The 21,981-nt window shown below is 35.5% G+C and overlaps 1 protein-coding gene across 10 annotated transcripts in view; it reads right to left on the reverse strand.

The window, feature by feature from the left end:
• DMD (dystrophin) overlaps positions 1-21,981 on the reverse strand; it is a 1,245,415-nt gene that overhangs the window by 869,349 nt on the left and 354,085 nt on the right. For all 10 annotated transcript variants that reach the window (XM_082770266.1, XM_082770264.1, XM_082770258.1 and 7 more), the window contains exons 3-5: positions 5,379-5,471; positions 4,322-4,399; positions 1,377-1,469 (exon numbers count right to left, since the gene is read on the reverse strand). In XM_082770266.1, the coding sequence (XP_082626392.1) occupies positions 1,377-1,469; positions 4,322-4,399; positions 5,379-5,471 (264 nt within the window). The remainder of the gene's footprint in view (positions 1-1,376; positions 1,470-4,321; positions 4,400-5,378; positions 5,472-21,981) is intronic.

Raw genomic sequence — 21,981 nt, forward strand, 5'->3', positions numbered from 1 at the left:
ACATCATGTTCAGCAATAAAAGCTGGGGGAAAGATGGAAATAAATGGGGATGTTCAGAGTGATGGCATTTGTCTTCACAATGAACTGTCATGTGTGATGAGCCCTGCTTTCCTGGATGTGGCTGAACACCTGCCTACTGATGGGAAGTAGTGAATGCACTGCTTTGCTTGCACGCAAAAAGCGCACGGCTTTTGCTTTACCTATTAAACTGTCTTTATCTCAACCCATGAGATCTTGCACTTCTCCCTTTCCTATTCTCTCTCCCATCCCACCTGGGGACAGTGAGCGAGCAGTGAGTGTGGCACTTAGCTGCCTGCTAGGGTTAAACCACAACAAAATCATAATATGAATTTGAACATGACTACACATTTCCGTCCATAATTCATATAAATTAAAGCACAGTGATTCAAAGATAATTGGTAGAAGTTGCACAGCTAGGTTTCATATTCCATCTGCTCTTAGTAAGTAATTTAGAACAGTGTTAAGCAATTAAACTGAGAATACTGGGATGTGAGACAAGAGATAGAAGTGATTTAACAATTTGCAGCTTTTCTCTGTTGCTTTCACTAAAACATATCCCGTAAAATTAGAAAGGAATTGTTCTCTATTTCAGTGAATTATGCACACGTGATTTTTGATAGGAGTGTTTAGTTTTTAAAATAAAGTACTTTAGGTTCTGTTCCCACCATCTTTTCTTGCAATGCTAAGAAAAACTTTTAGACGTTTGCTTGGGAATCTGAACCAGCTCGAACAGACAGACTCTTAGTTCAGACTTATACAAACACCCAGACTCAAAGCATCTAGATGCTATTTTTTTTATTGAATTTTTATTTACTACTTAAATTTTGTTTACTTAAGTATCCACATCTAGCATGTTGGTTTTTACAAGATATATACTATAATCCCTCCTTTCTCTCTAAAGAGAAAATAAGCTAAATGAGCCATAGCTGCTTCAATTAATTGTTAGAATAGCAGCATTTTAGTGTTTTAAATATAATTCTAGGAATATGATTATTTAATTAAAACGTAAGTCACATTCCAAGTTTCTAAAAGGAAAAGTGACTATGAAAGCTATATATCCACATCAGGTTTGTCTGTTCATTTCTCTTACAATAGCTATTATACATTCTCTTGCAATGTCTGGCTGTGAAATTACAGTCTAAACAGCTGTTGCTAATGTTCTAAAACCTACTTTATCTTCTTAAGATTCTTAATATCCTAGATAATATGTAAACAGACTGTCATAAAACTTGCTGATTTAGGACCTTATATTGCTTACAATGTCAGCATTTACTTTGTAGGTTGTGGCTGGGTAATGGAAAAAAGGTGAGCGGAAAAAAACAATTTCACGGAGAGCATGCAGCAGTGCCACTCACCTGCCAGTGGAGAATTATATTCCAGATTAAACCAAGGGTCAGCTTATGATTTCCATCCACAATGTCTGAGCTCCCAATATTTACAAGATCAACCTATTAAATGAAATTATTTGAAGTAGATTAATAACAAGCATAAAAAGTTGGTGGCATTTTAATGCATTTGGTATTTAACTTTTTTTGGGGTGAGGGAGATGTATGGCCAGGCTAGGATAAAAATATAATTTTTCTTCTGTTTAGTAAACATCTAGCTCATGTTTTATGAGTGGTACAGTTAAGGTGTAGGCAAAAAGCAAGCAATGATGTGGAGTTCCACTTACTCCAGATATAACATGTTGTGAAAACATACAATTAAATGAATAGTTAACAATCATTTTATAACCATTATATTAAGGTTCTATAAATGCAAATCACAAAACTAAAGGATGACACAGAAAAGCTCCTGCATTATGCTCCACACTACCTTGCATAACACACTTTGCTGAAAGCAACACACATATCTTGACTTTGTAAGAACCTATAGAACAAAGATACTATTGTACATATTTAGATTAAAATAGAACTTATTTTTCCTTTTTTAAATTCTACGATGCAGAAAGCAAGGCAGGATGTATTTTGGAGTACAGAGAAACCCATGACTGTGATCTAAACGTCTTTTTCCATATTAGTTAGTTTAGCAATGTTTTTTTCCATAATTATATTATGCATTTGTAACTGGATAATGCACCAGCATTTGTCACCCTGGAATATTCTTTCCTCCATGTGTGAAATGATCCTTAACCCTCCCCCACTTTTTATGCTATCTAAGAATGCCAAATACAGAGCTGTGAGTGCAAGACAATACAAGACCCACACTTCTGCGTGGAAACTACGATTCTGGAATTTGTATCCTCGCTGTTTATCATAGTCAGAACTAGTATTTATCATAGTCAGAACTATTATTTGTATGGCATTCCTTTACAAACCATAGTCTGCATATCTCTATTGCACATCTGAAGATATTTGAAGTTACATCTGTATGATGAATGAAGGTTTTGCACACCCAAAAAAAGCCTTTTCTGTTTTAAAATTTCAGTACATTCATGAATAGGTCATTTTACCAACCACATATGAAGCAGGTATTTTGTCAAAAAGTCTAAAACTTGCCTTTAAAACTTGTGTGTGTGTGTGCATGTGGTGGTTTTGTTTGTTTGTTTTTACTAAAAGAATACATGACTTGCTATTCATTCTAGTCAACAGTGTTTTGGAACACTTCTCAAGTGGAACTTGGACTCCATATCCTACATAACCAACCACAGTCTATATAGCAAGTGATCCTACATGTTCTACAGGCAGTAGATAGTTTCTCTGTCTGTTTTTGGAAATTGAAGCCTGGTTACAAAGAGACTACATCCATTTTACTGAAACAGAGGAACACTTCCCAGTCTGCTTCAACTTTGTCTGAGTTCATATGAGAGCAATCCCCTGCCCAAATACTACCACCTTTCCACAGGAGAAGGAAAAAAAAAAATCTGTAAAATGGATCGATTGGAAGAGGCAGCATTTTCTAATCCAGATGACTGCACAACCTCAGAGCTACAATGGCAAACACCACCACTAGTCACAGGCTTTAAATAGCCTTAGAAACATTGATTTTGTATTCCTGAAGTCCCTCAGAAAACACTCTTGAGATGATTTCGAAGGTTGAGGAAACGATTCCAGAGGCAGATCTTTTAGCTTTATAGTGAGCTGATCAACAATATTGTGCACAGCTTACAATATCTTCAATATGTTAATACAATGGCCACTGAATGGCCCCTATTTAAAATAATGTTTTTTCTTCTATATTATTCAATCAGAATGTGCTCTATTTTCATTTGAAAGGGATTATTCTGGAAACTGAATGAAAAGCACATTAATTGATTTAGCTAATATTTAGTGAGTAAATACTTTTCAAAGCATTTACTATGAAATTTTGTAACCATACAAAATGTATTCAATAAAACCTCTTTTGCATTCTGAGAAATAATGTATCACTGATTTTTTCAACAATGTCAAATACTGCACATTGTGAAGAATTAAAAGCTTTGCCTTCTATTTATTTACATAAAATTCTCTTTAAAAAATCAAGCTGGAGGTCTTTGTGCCAGCCTTAAAAGGTCACTTTCATTTATGCACAAATCTTTATATAGATAAGCATTACCTTAGTTTTATAAAATCGATGACTTTATTCAGCAGCTGAACTCAAGCATGTTTAGTGACCTACTGCAGCTATCGAGAAATCCAATATCATATGCAGCACAGAATACATTATCACTGTTCCATCACATCTTACTGTTAAGTTTAAACGGATGTTACAGTTTATTTGAATTTATTCTTGAGGAGGAGATATAGTATAATTAGCTGGCTGCTGTAAATGCACGCAGAAGTTATGGGTCCATTCGAATGCTAGCATAAGGAAGATATTTACTCTAAAATGACGCATAAGATTCTGGCCTGAAACGTCAATCTTGACAAAGCAGAATGTAAAGTGGTTTTGATGTGAGTCATTTCCTTAATGTTATTAATCCTAAAGAATAGACATCAATGAAAATTTAGCAAAAATATTTCTTGTAGAAAAAAAAGAAAAAGTTTTTTATACTTCGTAACTGTCAGGGCTTTGTGAGTTGATTTTTTTTTTCTTCTTGTCATTAACCTTTTAAAATGTAAACACCACGCATTACCATAAAATTGTGCATCTTGATCAGTCTTCAAATAGCATTCATTACGGATATATTATTCAAACACTTGCTGGTAGCAGATTGTACATTTTGAAATACATTCCATCCTGGTGCCGAACCTCTAAGTATGCAAGTCATATTAACAAAACTGCCTTGACTCGAGCAATTGGATACTGTAGTTGAGAGTTTGACCCCGCACTTAGAAAGCATCAAGCATGCTGTTCTGACCCTGGCCAACTGATTACTTACGTTATTTCTCCGCAAAACCTGCAGTGCTTTGTTGACATTGTTCAGAGCATGAACTCTTGTGGAGCCCTTTTCTTTTGCCTGCAAATAAAATAAAATAAATTGACTGCTCAGGATCAGAAATTAGAATACACTATATATAATCTGAATTTTATATTACACTCATAGTTTCACATTTCATAAGTGTATGACAATATCAATGAGGGTATTATAATACACTGTGCATTTGCACCTTCCTGATACGAAGTAAAGGCACCTATAAAACAAACTGGATCCACAGCTGGAAGCTAGTTTTGTATCTTGACATTTTTCAGTGAATGAATCATTGAAATATATATGAAATCAGACTGTTTAGATTATGATTGGTCTTCTGCTCCAAAGCACAATTCAGGAATGTTACTATGACCACCAAACAGACAAGTATCAGATTGTTTAATATGTATTTACAAGTATAACCTCTCTGGACTTTGATTCTCAAACTCTCAGCCTGTTTCATTACTCTTTTATGAGAAAGTTTCAAAGAAAGATCCCAAGCTTACAAAGCCCAAGCAGGAACACAAGAGAGGATATTCATATGTCACTGTGTCTGGCATGTTTTGAATTTCCAGGTTTATAAGAGCAAGCTGTTCTGTCTTTTTAGAAGTGTGTAACTCCAACATATATAGACAATGCATATGAAGTTTAGCAAAATATTCTAATTCTACACATTACATTCTGTTCTGTTTGATACACGTCTGATAGATAGAATACTGATAGAATTACAGCTAAAGCCCCAAATATCTAAATGAACTCTGTCTCAGCCTTTTTTCACTTCACCATGCTTATAAATATGCACACAACAAAGTCAAGCATTTTCATTTTACAGACAAACCCAGCAAAGGATTCCTGTCTAATAAAGGGTACAGCTGTAGTGTTTCCTCAGTTTCAAAGGAAAATTGAAGATGTTCAGACTCCTAAACAATATTGTTTCCATAGGCCTTTATTAATGGGGGAAATTAATTGATAACATGCAACTACATTGTGTCTTCAATATGCAGTAATAATGTTAATGCATACATACAAGTTTCTGTCCTGTAAGACATTCCAAGAGCTCCAGAAGTCTTCGTCCATCTCGAAAATCATGAAAAAGATCTTCAATGTGACGTCTTCCAAACTGAAATCAGAACAATGGCTTCATTTAGTTCAAAGCAAAAACAAGGAAGAATCATCATAACTAAAATATGGAATTCCAACCAGAAAGCTGTAAAAGCCGCTGACATGCAAACTGGTTTATTCTGTTTGTGTAAAAACAGTGTGCAAATCCAATTAAATAATGAAGATAAGAAGTATGGCACAAAGTAAAGGAAGAACATATCTTACAACTAAACTCAGGATTCTTTCACATACATCCGTTTTTAATAGAGTTCTACTGAGTAAGACAGATTGGTGTCTCAGGTACTTTCCCTAAAGTAAGGAATGTATCCTTCATTCCCTCTTAAAATTAAACTATTGATATCATAGGCTCTATACGAGCCAGCAGTGTGCCCTCGCAGCCAAGAGGCAAATCACATTTTGCAGTGCATTAAGCACAGCATAGCCAGCTGGCCAAAAGATGTGATTCTCCCACTGCATTTAGCATTGTTGCAGCCTCACCTGGCATACTGTGTGCAGTTCTGGACTTCACAATATAAAAGAACATTAAGGTATTTGAAAGTGTCCAGAGGAGGGCAACAAAGCTGATAACGGGGTTGGAAGGCATTTCCTGAGAGAGGAGGCTCAGGACACTTGTGTTATCTAGAAGAGGCCAAGAAGTGACCCCATTGCTCTCCACAACTTCCTCAGGAGGGGAAGCAGAGAGGGAGGCACCATTCTCTGTTCCCCAGATGCTGAAGACAGAATGTTTGGGAATGACACAAAGCTGTACCATGGGAGGTTAAGGCTGAACATCTGGAAAAAAAATATTTACCATCAGGGTGGTGAAGCACTGGAACAGGCTGCCTAAAGAGGTGGTTGATGCCTGTGCCTGTCAGTGATCAAGAGGAATCTGGATAATGCCCTCAATAATATGTTTTAACTTTAGGTAAGCCCTGAAGCGGTCAGGCAGTTGGGCTTGATGGTCTTTGAAGATCCCTTTCAACTCAACTATTCTTTTTCTGCTCCAGTCTATTTGTGAAAGAGTGTTGCAGATCCAGTAACTTGCATACACCATTATGCAAACAATTAAGTCAGAACGAAATATTAATGAAGCTCAAACACAAGCTGGTCTTGTCAATTAAGGGGCACTTCAGGAGAAAAATATGAAAAATAATATGCCAAAACCCTGAAACATGTACCAAGCTGTATGTGCCTAATTGTCTCTGTTTCACATGGCAGAAACAAACTTGGAATTGCATGAGAAAAGATAAGTCATAGGCTTATTCTATTCTGTTCTGTTCTTCATTCTCAGATCTGTTAGATCTGAGGATCTAACAAATATATCTATGTTGATAGGACATACTTGCAATTGTACTGAACCAGGGCTTTATTACTGACTAAAACACATTTCAAATTTTCTACACAGCATCAGTTAAAGAAGAAAAGAGATACATGAGATTTTCCCCTATGTGATAATGGTAAAAGATTATTCACTCCCTTTGTCATTAAGCCAAGCTTGTGAGCTGGTATTTTGGCAAATACATTAAATTGTAAGAATATAGAAGCATAATTTTGTATAGTTCAGTCACTGTGTAACTTTATGTGTACCTATAAATTTTCACATATTTTTGTATGCATGACAGCTATGGAGAACCACAATAAAAAATATTGATTATTTTGTAGAGTGTCAAGCAGATTTACATGGCCATGTTATTTTTAATTTGTGAAGTTTCACAGATGCTTTGATTGATTGGAAAGGAAGCTTCCGTATTTTAATTTGATAGAATTGACACCATACAGAACCACACTTCATATTTTCCACTGTTACCACAAAGCAATGTACAATTGGCGATCCATATTACACAGAAAACATTGCCTTTCCTGTTAGCAGAGTTGTTCTTATACTCACTGTAACACTCATTAGCGCTAGCTGGTGGTTTTGTAAGAAATGTATTATTTTGTCAGAAAATATCAATTCCCTCAGAAAGTTTCTTAAACAGAGAATAGAATTAAGGACACTCTCCGATACTAGATACATTTTTTTTTTCCTCAGTCAATATTTATACATACAGCACAAACCATCGGGTACACTGGCATAACTCTTTCCCTTTTTCTCTCACTGTTACTGCTGTTCTGAGGTAGTAGCTCCTTTCAATCCTTTCATTTCTTGGTAACATCTCGTTTCTGCTTCATGGAACAAACAAATCCAAAATATCAAATATTTTCTACAGCAGTGGGGATCCTGGTTTTCTAGCACAGCTTTCACACCCTGCTCTACTCATTCGAAGAGTTGATTTCTACTTAATACATGCGCTGCCATTTGACCACCTAAAATATTTGAAATCTAGTACTGTATAAATTCACATATGCTTTACTAGCCTTGCTTGACCTTTTGAATTCTATCTGTTTAACTAATAAGACTCAGCATTTGCTATGATAAACAGCTTTTGTAAAATGTTTTCAATTATATGCCATTATACAAGTCAAGTCAGGCATAGTATTCCTGAAGTTATATAATGCTTTCTCTATAGAACACAAATTTTAAATGGTTGACATTTGACTAAATTGGAGAGACTTTACTTTGTGTCCTAATCTTGCAGAATAGAAGTTGTTTTTGCGGAGGGGAAGCACAAGATGTATGCACTTCTAAGGGAACATTTTAACATTCTTTAGAAAGTTTGAGTGATCAATAGACCATTCTGTAACACTCTGGAAGAGTCATGCCTATAACGTTACTGAATCATTCTGGGAATATGAGCACAATGACATTTTGGTAACAGAATATAATTATATTGCTTTGTATCATGAGGGAAAAATAGAACTAGCCTTCATAACTGCTGTGTGTCTGTCTGTCTTCCATTTTGTAGCATTTAGGCTACCCATAAAGTTTAGGTTGAAATCCATTCAGGACAGCTGAAAATTCTACTTGACAAAATAATGTTATGTTTGGTTGTATTTTTTGTTTTATTGTTTAGTTTTGTTTTGTTTTTGTTTGGTTTGTTTTTGGTTTTTGTTTTTGTAAAGCTTTCAAAAAGGAAATAAAGACATAGCATAGTATCAGCTACAGCAGGACATTTTTAATACAAATGTATTACAAGTAAACCTTAATACAAAAGTTACCATTGATTTTTGAGGGTCACGGAGGTACACCTTCTATTAAACAGCAACTAAAAATACCTTAAGATGCCCTATGCTGCTGCCACACATCTTACCCTTACCCTAAAGAAGACTGCTATTTTTCTGGCAATGCAGTAATTAAGTCTTCTTTCTCAATAGATTGAATGTCTTCAATGGATCGACATTGCAGTAAGTCTTCAGAAACAAAAGGCTCAAAGATGCATCAAATTTTGTGTTTTCAAGGTCATTGAAAAGTGTATTTTAAGTTGTATGTAACTTCACAAACAAACATAGCAAGCCATAGGTCTTTATATATGCCATGGCTTGTCAAAACAAGTGCCTAGTCTTGTATTATAAATTCCTGAAAATAGCCTTGTTTAAAGCATTTTTTTATTTTTATTTTTTTAAGGTTGTGACTTATAGCTACCACCCTTTACCTACAGAGAAATGAAAATATTCAGAAAATCTCCTGTGCTGTGTTCATGCACGTTGATTTGTAACTCTCCCTGTATTAGAAACATATCTAAAATGCTTTTTTTTTCTTAATGAACAAAACTGTTGTATGGTGAAATGCTGAATCATACTTAGTTTCCCCTCCTAGAAACATCAGTGATAGAAGAGATGGGGGAAAGGAGAGAGAAAGCAGGACAGAGGAAGATCTGTAGCTACTGCACATAGGGTACAAGGAGACTTTTTTCAGTGTGGTACTCATTTTCCCAGGAGCTTGACTGGCAGCAATTTGAAACTAGAGATGATTGCATGGTTTAAATCAATATATAAATGGTCTATAATATTAGTTGTGTAGATCAGTAAATTCCTTATCATCTCTCTCTCCTGTACTTGCATATTTCAGGGAGACCAACAATTAATGGAGAGACTTGAGGGTTTGGAGATAGGAGTGAAAAGAACAATGAGAAACAAGAAACAGAGTAAAGAAAAAGAGGGAATAACTGTAAAACTGTTTTAAAACTGTTTTGTTGTTTGTTTGTTTTTTGTTGTTTGTCTAAGTGGAAAAAATAGTAAAGTCTTTCCAGAAGTAAGACTAACAAACAAAAAAAATCTAAGAGGAGTTTATTAGACTCTTTATGGCTAAGACTCTAGGGTTTTAAAAACACAGCCATGTTTTACGTATTATTTAACCTACTACCTTTGTGTTAAATAAAGGTCAAAACAGACGATTCTCTTGGTTTAGCTGATATGGCTGGTTGGCAGCAATTGCTGATCTTTACATAATATAAGGCGACCTGAATGAAATCCAAGGGATTTATTTTAAAAGAAAATCACAAAAAATGTGTTACAGAAGCGAAGATAAGATTCCTGTTTTATTACGGATGAAATTAAAGTTCCAACTTCAATAAAGACAGGGGAGAGTTCTGATTAGAATTCTCAACATACATTTGTTGCATCTCATGAAGCAAAAAACTGTTACCGTGGCAAACTAAACAAGCCTTAACCATGGAATTACAAGGGAAGGTACAATTAAAGTCTCAGGAAAACATGGCCACTTGCAGCAGTGTCTTCCCCCAGATCTTATAAGGGAATGAATTGTACTCCATGCACATGTACATAGTCTAGAATGCTCTCAGGCTTAAATAATACAGAAAATGTACTAGTTATTTTCCAAACTCAGACAGCAACTGAACCAATCCAAATAATATTATTGAAAAAGGCAAAAGCAAAAGGAAAAGAGATAAACAAGAAAATCAGGAAACAGACTGCAATCATCAATACATAAATATAGCTGAAAACTTTTGGTTGTGAATGTATTTAGAAATCTTAAAACATCAAGTTCCATCCCATTCATCTCACTGCTATCTAATTTCATTGTCACATTATTGTGGCAATGTATTCTTGTGTTCTTCTTTCCAAAGACGGAACACTATCGGGTCTCATTCTCCCCACATAAATTTAGCAAATAAATATAATAAAAATGATTTAATCAGCTTATTCATCACATGCATTATAGAAGAAGCTAATATTACAGGAATTATTACATGAGAATATGGTATTCCATGAAAAGCTCTCTGTTCAGAGTTACATGCAAGCTAGTAATTGTGAAAAGAATACCAAGTAATTGAAAAATATCTTGCCCAGAGAGGGTACAAAGACATCTGTTCATGAACATTGTCTCTCTTATTACTCAGTGCTCAAAAAATATAAATTGAAGCTCCAAAAATTCTGAGATTTGTTTAAACTATCAGCGGACATTATTTTTTAGACAAAATTAGCATAGACAAATTCTATACCAAGGGAAAATGGAGGAAAAGGAAGGGGAATAGGAAAGGAAAAAGGATAGGAAGGGAAGGGGAAGAAAGGAAAGGGGAAAGAAGAGATGTGAAGGGGACTAAAAACAAGTCCTAACTTTAATTTTCTCTCATAAGCTGTAAGGGTAGAAATGTATTTTTACTTTCTGAGAGTCTCAAACACTCAAAATTTCAAGCAATGAGTACATAATAACAACTCCAGCAAAATACATGGTAAGAAGATTGTAATACGGCTAATATTTAAGGTTCTTTAACATGCTTTTTGTGTGTTGTTTTTTTTTTTTTTTTTTTTTCCTTTTTTTTTTTCTTGTTTTATCAAAATAACATATTAGGTATACTTTTTTTTTTTTTTTTTTTTTTTTTTTTTTTTTTTTTCCAAAAAAATTACAGAGGGTTAAAGCTTGGCTGAGAAAGAGATCTTAGACTTTCCATTTTCCTCTTCAGACAAGTATGCATTTAGATTACACTTTTCATATGAGGACAGACTAGACTGTAAGAGTATTATTACATAATACAATTTGGAAGCTATCGCTTGTGCATTTGACAGTATTACTGACTTATTGTTGTTTCATCTGGAAAATTTAGCAACAGAAAGTATCTACAAATAAGAGATCAAAGGTGAATAACTTAAAGTAGAAAATGACACTGTAAAGACAGAGAATTCAAAGTTTGGCATGACAATAGAAAATGTAAGGATATATTAGGCTTTAGCAGGAAAAACAGGGTTACCATAAAAATAGTGAATGCAGAAGCCCTTCAGACTCCCGGGACAGTTAAATAACTGAGACCTTAGCTTGTGACATTATCTCTGCCTCTGGGAGGGGCAAGAAAACCAGGCAGCAGTGGCTGGAAGGTGCTGCAGCACACTCCAGCTGTGCCCCAGCATGCTGGGCTGCAGAAGAAAAGAGCCAGAGGTGGCCTGCGGTTTGGCTGTGACCTCAGGGTGCTGATTACTACAAAAATGAGAAGATGAGATGTTAGCCAAAAAGGCAGAAGGACATAGGCCACAAGTCTTCAAATAACTTTTTAAGTGCTTCTCTCAAGTTCAGTTTGTAATCCTGTAAATTTTGCTGAACGGATGTCAGAAAGAAAGAAAGAAAAGCTTGATTGGCTTACAGATGCTACCCTTTGTAAGACTTTCAAGAATCAGCCTTTTCTTGAAGTCAAAATATTTGATGCCTCACTCTGTGAAACAATAAAGAAAAGCTATTGAGCTAATCTCAACAGATCTTTCAAGTCAGTTTTAATAAAAGAGGGATTATTAATACTTGCTCTTGCTCAGCTAAATATATTAAAGATTGAATTTCTTTCTCAGACACATTCGTTTGTGGTTTGTTCAGTTCTGTTGGGAAGTTCCAGGAAACTGACTGACATTTCCTTTCATTGATGCTGGATTACTATTACAGCATCAGAAGATATTTTCCCTGTCAGGAGGGAAGGATGATGCACTGGGCACAGTTTAATTAGGCCACGGTTTTACAGACTCATGGGAAGCAAAGAGCAATAACTTGAGCAGCTCAAGCTGTCATTTCTCCCTTCATCATTCTTCTCTCCTGCTGGAAAATGGAGGTCTTTGTTCTTCTGCAGCTGAAACTCAGCATCAGCCAGTTTTAAGTCAAACATTGCAAAAGAAGTTTGTTCCTGTATGGTCACAGCTCCAAGCTTTTGTTGAGGATGCCTTTTTTACAGTATAACTTCAGCTTTCAAGAAACTGCACAGAGGATTAACTGACAAACCTGGTTTTATAAAGATCCATACTGCTGACTGGATGAGAGGAAGGTGGAAAGCCCTTCTCTCCAGATGCCACTCTTCTCAAAGGTGATGAACCTAGAATTATTCTCCTTTTCAAAAAGGTAATTAGCACAATGCCTGCAGCAAGCCAAGAAAACCCAACTCTCCCCTTAAACAGGGATGTAGAGGCAGGTATTACTAATCCTGTGAAGAACATTTGTTACTGTGGGACAGGATACACACTCCCAGAGTAGAAGGTGGTTTCATACCCTGATCATGATCTTCAGGTGATGCCACCAGACCCATCTGCCACTTCAGTTCTTGTAAAAGAGTATTTTCCTCCGAACACAAGGAGTCACTGTACTTTTGTAGTGTCGTTTCAGAGGACACTCACACAGCCTTAAATTTCTGAAGAATTTTGTTATTTTCATTTTGAGATACATCAGAAAATCTGATTGCAGGGACCATGCATATCCAGAACAGAGAAATACAGACATAAAGACAGACATAACTATGTTAGTATAGCTAATCACTCATTTTCATAGCACTCAGGAACTTGTTTGTCTCTACATTAACTGCAAACTAAAGAAAAAGCAAATCAATTTATCATTTATCCATTTATCAAGTAAATTACACCTCATCTGTATTTTGAGACAGATGGCAACCACTTTGGAGTTCTTCACAATCCAAAGGCATAGAGCTTACCAAAGGAAGACAGAGAGGCATGGAAAGGGTTGATGTCAAAAAAGTAGAAGAGCTCATTGACAGATGAAGAGTAGCCTCACTAGTGCCTCCAGTTATTGCATAGGTTCTACAGACAATCTACATTATCTCCTCAGTACAGTTTATCATAGCCTTTTGAAGCCAGAATATAAAGCCTGCAGAGACCCAACATTCTAAAATATTTTCTTTATAAAAATTCTTCTAATTTACCTTTCCTTTGTTGAATTCTGCTTTAAGATTAATTATGTGATAATTAAAATACTGGAAGATTCGCCATGTGTAACAGAACTTCCTAAAGTTATGTTTCGGTGTTCCCTATCCCCAGGAACACTGAAATTCACAAAACTGAATTATGTTCTCTGCTCTAAAAGCAAAGGGAATCCTTATTTATAAATTAAACATGTGGCATTTTAAAAATCAAAGCCAAAATTATTACTATCTCTCTTATTTTCATAAGAGAATTTGCCTCAAAATTTCCTTATGAGGTTTATTCAGTACAAATTCAATTCACTTTAATTAGATATTCTATCTTATCTATTAATGCCATTTCAAAACGAGATTTTGAAATGAACCACATCACTAACCAGATTATTTTTTCCTGATTCAGTATATTGTATTTTTCATAAGAATGAAATTAGATTAAAAACAGATATTAATTGTGATGGCATGATATTATGAAAAAAAAAAAAAAGAAGTTCTGTTTCAAACAACAAAATAAAATCTACTTATAGAGTATAATTAGAGCAGGAAAAATATCCTGTAATGACATAAACAGTAGCTTTTAATAGGGCTACAATATATAATCTATCAAAAAGTTATTCATTATGTCAATCACTAAAATCAAAAGAAAAAATTTCAGTGATTTTTAATATTATTTTTTCAAAAGGTTAATTATTCCTATAGAAGAAAATGTTTTATAAAGTATGTTGTCATTGCTCACTATGTGCAGACCACAAACATGCAAATTAAAGCATGAACAATTTTTTTTTAGGCAAAGTTTGATGGGCCACTTCTAAGCTGACAGAGATGGTATTATTAGCACTGGATACCTGAACCTGAATGTGGCAGATTTTGAATTTTTCAGATAACTGTTAACACAGAAATAAACAAAAGTTCATTATTAGATATATGATGCATATATGTTCCTTTAAAATCTGAAACAAGTAAGATTATTGCCTCTGTGGCAGGCTCAATGGAAAAGTATTTGCTTCATGAAAGGCTGCTGTCACAATTCCAATGTAGCTTTGTCTAAGATACAAATCAGGTGAAAAAATTACAAAATTTCAGTTCATAGATGATATATAAGGAAGAAATTCTTCACGGGTAAGGCACTGGAACAGGTTGCCCAGAGAAGCTGTGGATGCCCCATCCCTGGAAATGCTCAAGGCTGGATGGGGCTTTGGGCAACCTGGTCTGGTGAGAGATGTCCCTGCTCATGGCAGTGGGGTTGGAACTGGATGGTCTTTAAGGTCCCTTCCAACCCAAACTGTTCTATGATTCTGTGAATTTAATATTATTTTGGATTTCAAAGTGTTTTGTGATAGCTTTTCAGCTCTGCTACTAACCAGAACAGAAATCAGACATAGTAACATAAGCATTAAAAAAAAAATTGTATTTCAAATTTCCCATCAGCCAGGGAAAAAAAAAAATGGTGAGAGAATTGCCAAAGCTTAAATGAATGGAACAAAGACTAACCAGTTTATAAAAATATTAACCTAATGCTCACTACATACAATACCATCTATGCTAATTCACCCTGTAATTATTACACTAAGTTTCTGTTTGGTAAGCTTTGAGTGTACAATGTTGACTTAAACTGCTTTTCTTCTAAACAATACAAAGCTTACAGGGATATACAAAACAAATCTGGCAGCTATATTTTTTCACCAGTTTAATTTAGCCAGCTAACATCACTGAAGCATTTATTATTTTCTAGTGTATTGCTGTTCAAGGTCATTGAGGCCTGGATGACTAGCAATGGGATGAAAAGAAATCTTCTGGAAGCAGGTACGAACATACACCCAGCAAGTTCCTACATGGTTTGAAGAATGAGTAATAAAATCAGAGTCAAGGATAAGGGCTCTTCTTTTGAAAGTGCAGCTGGTTTTGCAGCTAGCTTCATGGAATCGAGTAATTTGACAGCAATGAGCTTCCTTTTGCAAGTATGCATGCAATTATGTTCCCACCTCTGCAAAGTGACATACAAGTGACAACAAAATAAATAATGAAATGTCTTTGCCAGTGAAAAGTCATCCTCAAGAGCAAACATATTTTGGTTGCCAAATCCAAAATGTGAAATCCTAGTGCATCTGAGGTAGCACTGCTTTTAACCAGACTTATTTTTTAAGACTCAACAGAAGCTTTAGCAATGATACACAAGTGGATGACTCATCCTCCCTTCTAAAGCGTCACAGACCTTAGTTGAACTCATTGCATTTTCTAGCAAATACACATAGTCACCATTATCACGCTACACTGAATAGTTAAATCAAATATTTATTTTCTTTCATTATTGCCATTTAAAGCTGTAGCAATGGTAAAATCCATGCAACCACATCTGAGCTGATTGGTGATCATTTTCACCTAGTGAAAAGGGGAATCCATTATTTATCTTGTGCAGAATGGAGTTACTCTGTTAAGCGCCAAAGGGACTAACTGTCCTGTGTTGAAGCCCAGCAGAGTTGGAGGGCACACTGCACATTTATCACAACCAAGAACTGTTCAGGGAATTCTCCTTCATCCACTGTACTTTTTGTCAACAGGCTTGTTTGCAGTAATAGGGACATTTAATTTAAATTGCATGCTTAAAAAAGCAAGTATTCCTTCTCTGCTTGAGCTCAAGTAGGAGTCTAAAATGAGTTCTTCCACTTTTTTTCTCATCTGGAGAATCACAGTTCTACAATCTTCCCACAGAAACTACACAGTTAACGAAGAAGGTAAAACTTTATACTATATTTCATAGTTTGCCTTAAAAAATCTATACAAGATACACAGTTTATTAGCTAATCAGGTATGAGTGAATAATCTCTATTTGAAACAAACAAACAAAACCAACACTGTTATTTGAAAGCATAATTTGCTTCTCAATTTCTATTAAAAAATGGTAGACCAATGTAGAGGCCGCCTTCCACATACAAAATCACAGGACATTCAGAAGAAAATCTCATAAAAAGCAACAAGAAAACAGCATTTCAAAAGGAGGCGGCAGAACATTTAAGACACAGTGAAACAGCTAGAAATTAGTATATTCAAAGACAACTTTTATTTCTTTTGACAAATTCAAATGTAGGTGTATGGCAGCCTGCTAGCCCATCAACAACAGTCTCCGCAGGACGAGCTGTGAGTGTGGCATTACCTTTAAAGGCTACAGTACACCTGCTCTCAGTGACATGCAGTTCCCTCATTTCACAACCATTCTATTTTTTACTGTACCTCAGCGATGAGGTCAAATTTCAGATTTTATAAATTGCTGCAAACCTATTATACCTGGAATCCACATTACCTTGACCTGTGGCCAAGACTCTAGCACTCTTTAAATCTTCCATTTTTATTCTCCCACACTGCTACCGGTACTGTGATTAGATATGCCCAAGAAGTGGGGAAGAAAATAAAGGTTTATTTGTATCTTTTGTTTATAGGTTTGTTTGTCTTCTGTTGGAGTGTTCCTAGTGTAAATGATGTAATTTATGCAGTTAACATAAGTAATATGTGACTTTCTTACATTGAAAAATATAGAAATTTTCCATTTTCATTCATTACATCTAATTAAATCATATGCAATTCTTCACATAAATAAATTATAAATACAATATCAAAAAGCATTTTGACTAGATACTGAGTTGGCATTTTTATCAATATTACAGCTCTGAACATAATTGTTGGCAATAATGTTTAATACTTTTTTATCTTCAACATTGGTATAACTAGTTGCAATGGCTTGGCTACTGGCAGGTAGCATGCATATGTACTTCAAATAAACACAGATAATGATGGGAAACTCAGTGAAATTGATTGGCATATGCTGCTTTTGTAATGTCTGCCAATAAATCAGCCAGATTCCCAAGGAATTTAGGTACCTATTTGCATTTGTGAATCTGGATCCCGTTTACAGTTCATTAAAGTAACACTATGAGCTGAATCTCTCCTTAAAACCAGTCATTAAAAATTGACTGAAGTACAGTGAAGAACAAATAAATAATAAGAGATATTGGTTTGCATTTTAGTTGCAATTTTTGTGTTTAATAATCGCTCAGGATAAAATTATTTTTTGCTTCATAAATTTGTGCATCTTTTTACTGGATTATACTACCTATTGTGCCTATCATTTAGCTACTTTGAAAATATATTTAGTACTGACAACATAAGGTTTAATTCTAATCCAAATTGTAATAACTGCTTTCTTGGCACTCAAAAAATAGTACAGCTAAGATAGCAGCACCGGGCCTTCAGCTATGCACAGATGACAGAGATGACTGGCAACTGGTCTACAAACAAACAACACCAGCCTGAAGATAATAGAATAAACCAGCATTCAAGAGGTACCACCCAACTGAATGAGGGAGAACAGATTATTTCTGACGTATCCTTTGGAAATAATCCTTTGGACCTGACAGGTTTTGACCCATGAAAAAACATACACAAACACCAGAGATACACAACACAGCTTGGGGAAGACAGTTTTGGCCTCCTGTCGCAAAATGCTGTCAAATACAGTTCAGCCTCTGAGACTGACCTCCACGAAGGGTGCAGCCTTCAGGGCTAACAATGCATCATGAAAATTGTTGTATCATATACCTAAGGCTTGACTATGAGCAGATCAGTGCTCGGCTCCTGGTTATTGACATTCTGATTGCTTAGTAGCTGAGAATACAGCCTTAAATTTTGAAATTTTCCTGGCGTCTTAGTCTCCCAGAATACCCCTCTTTCAAGGGTCCACAAATCCAATAACTACCACAAGACGTTAGAGTCATGGGTTTTGGCTGTGAAGAGGAATAAACTGCAACAGCTGATTGAAAGTCCAAAGGCAAAAGAAAAAGACAGTTTATTAGACATACATGTATGCACTGCAAGTCTTAACATATTAGAAAACTAGCAACGATTTCTGAAACTGGGAAAAAAGAATTCCCAAATGTGTTCCTGAATTGATTGGTCAAGGGATTTTAAGAGAAAAGACAAAGGATAATTCCATGTTTCCTTTTAACAGTGAAGTCCAACAATTTACTGAAAGAAATGGAGTCTGTGCTTTGACATGAATGTGTCTTAGAAAACAAAACAAAAAAACACAAGTTGCATTTTTTTTTAGAATTCTGGGCAACGTGACCTACCATAGATGGCACTACATTTCCACTGTAATCTGACTATGCAACCAGTAGTACTGGTGCTGTGAAAACTGCTTTGAATCACGGAAGTCCCTAGACCTTAACTGTTCCAGGTACATGACGAGGTCCCTCTGTTGCACAGGCACCCTGTTTGGCTTGCCTGCATGAGGTTTCCAATGACTGGACCTGAGAAGCTTGCTGGGCCACACAACATTTCTGCTAGCTTTAAAGCAGAAGTAAACATTATGTCTGACTCGGCATGTTCTTTGCAGAATTATGGGGCCTTTTGGAGGTAGCCATGCAAATGTCAGCACAATACATGGACTGTATATGGACACAATTATGGAATATCGAGAGAAATCAGGTTACACAATGCATGGCTTTATGCAGTTCATGATGTTTAACCTCAACTGATGCTATGCATGTTAATCAGATATTCAGTCTCCAGTCCACATCAGTGCTAATTAGAACGTGTTATTTACTGTAGAGTGTAGGCTTGCTCAGGCAACTGCCTGACATTAATTATTCTTTGAATGCTGGATTTTAAACTGAAAAGTGTAAAAAATGTACGAATAATGTAGGTTTTGTTCAGTGTCACATAGTGTTAAACCAATGAGGACTATAATAAGCCTTTATTCAGAGATACTTACAGAATAAAGAACTCTTTTGCTGGAGTTTTTTATTGCTTCCCAATTTTGCTTTTGCACTGAAAGCTAGGAAACTTTTTAAACAAGATATAGGAAATGTAGCTATTTTGCTTCTACTAAATGACATAAGCCCCAAAGAATGATCGAGGTTGTAGATGTTATCTTCAGATTTTCACTTCTCCTAGAACAGAATCTAATTTGGGGTAGATTCTGAACTATTTACAGCAGTACTTGTTTATTTATTTATCTATTTATTTTGAGAGAGATAGTTCTGGCACTTCCACTTTAAAACTCTTCCACAGCACTGGAACAGCCTGAGTGGAAGTCCGATGCTAGAGGGAGTTCTGCTATGGAACCCAGGGAGCCCACAATTAAATTTTCAGCAGGCTACACACTATGATTATAGTTTGAAATCCCACAAATATGCTTTTGTTGTCCTATCAAATTGACAAATGCGAGAAATGGGGACAAAGCTTACTGAAACATCCTCACTTCACTGAACTTTTGGATGCTGTAGTTCTACACAAATCTTGTGAAAACCTAAATGGAAACATTTAAACACTCAGTGTTTTTCTGCTCTACTACTAAACACAATACAAATTTGTGTAACGACAAATCAGAATTAATTTCTGGAATGCATAAAAAAACATTTTAAATGCAATAATTAAAAGAGAAATATGAGATGATTAAGAATGTTTTAGCACAAATATGACTTTTTCCTGCTTTAAAATCCTGACATTTAATTGTTTTTAATTAGCTCAAATGAATGTACAATAAATTGAAAAGACATCATTAATCATGTGCATTTCAAAATTTAAGAGATGTTTTGACTAATAACTTGATATTCAGTTGCTCTCATCCCTATGCTTGTTGGTTCACTGACAATTCAGAACAACTAGGTGTCTAGAGAGCTCCAGGAAAAAAGTAACTGTCTGTCTTTGAGTTGACTGCAAATCATTTAAAACTCATGCATTTAAATGCATGGGAACCAAACCTTTTGCAAGAATCTACTTTATGGTAGTTAAGTCCTCTTTAAAAGGACTATAAAATTTATGATTAAAGCCCCAAATTTTCAAGAGGGAATGGCCCGTATGTGCTGCCTTGGCTAAAAAATTATGGTGGATATTTTTCTACCTGGCTAACTATAAGAGTATATAGTGCTCCAAACTCTTAGAGTATCTTTCTCTACACACCTAAGTATATTCTCAAGACTTCCTTAACGTCCATTGTGGTTTTAGCGTGCAAAAAGCATGCTAAGGCTCAATTCACTGAAAGTGTAAAGTGAACACTGAACAATATAAAAGAATAGAATTACTGTTCTGTAACACAGCATGTAAATCTCATGCCATAGGTTAATATAGTAACAGTGCTTCAACCAGGGTTTTGGGGACTCAGGGATATGTCAAGAATGTGAAGGTCAATTGCAGCTCCTGCAGAGGTGACCTTAAGATCCTGAGTGAAGTGAACAAGACAAATAATAGCATCATGAGGCAAATAATAGCATTACTATGCTATTCTTGAGGAATGCAGATTTCACCTTGTTCAGGGATTCTTGGAGATATTCAAGACTTGACTGGACAAAGCAATAAGCAACCTGATTGAAGCTGACCCTGTTCTGAGCTCCAGAGGTCCCGTTTAACCACAACACAGTTCTATGATCTTACTCCTTTTTTGACAGAATTATTTTAAGTGCTGCATGCTGGCTATAAAATAAATCAGGTTCCTAACCTCTATGTAATGGGAACATGTTTCTTAGTGGAAGACTGTGAATGCATTATAAAGACTTTTTTTTTTTTTTTTTTTTTTTAATAAAAATTCTATTAAAGTTTCAGTTTCACCTGAATAATTGTTACAAGCCCTGATCTTGGGGCTGGAATATTCAGATTGATGACTATAGAAGTAAGCCAAAGGTCTTTCTACATGCAGAAAATATCAGTCTTCAATTATCCTTAATATTTTTACATGGATAAATAATTGATATGACTATACACAAGTAAGTTATCAGGAGGAAAACATTTTAGCATTGTTCTCAAATAAATAGATAATTAATAAAGTGAAATTAAGAAGGGGGAATATACAGGCCTGAGAACTCTTAAGGCAATTCTAAATATAAAGAGAAGTATATGAGAACATCTGGTTTCACTTTTTACAAAAGAACTATTCCAATAATCTCAAAATGTAAGTCCTATTTAGTACCAGAACTAGTTTTAAAACATTTTAATATTATTCCTCCTATGTGTGAAGCATTAGCTTGCCTCCAAGCTACAAACAAGTGAATTAAATTCATGAATAATTAAAACAGGTGTCTATTTTCTCATAAATCAAGTCCCACTTTTGTGGGTAGACTATGCTTTGCACCAAATTACCTCTAAGGAATTCAGACACTCACAAAGAAATGCAGCTCGCAGGGCCAGATGCACACATTGCTCTGCCAGGTTGCATACTCCAAAGTAAGACAGAAAAGCCCAAACCAGTTGAACTGGGTTGTGTTTACAACTGAAGCTGTTCAGCCACCTTTTGCAAGTGAAAAGGTAAGTTGCTGAAGGCTTAAGTATTCCTTAAAAAATCTGTGCAGTCCTAAGGTACGTGAAGAGTGAACAGTGGTTACCTGCCCATGGCTCCAGCCACTAATAGAAGGTGGGAAGGCATGGAAAGAGTGTCAGAAGGAAGTGTTTCTTCAGCCAGTATTCAGCAAAGCTGCAGAACCCCTTGCTAGCAAGAGGCTGCAGATGCTGAAGTTGACCTGAAGT

Source organism: Aythya marila (assembly GCF_965140915.1).
Source record: "Aythya marila genome assembly, chromosome: 1".
NCBI lineage: Eukaryota > Metazoa > Chordata > Aves > Anseriformes > Anatidae > Aythya > Aythya marila.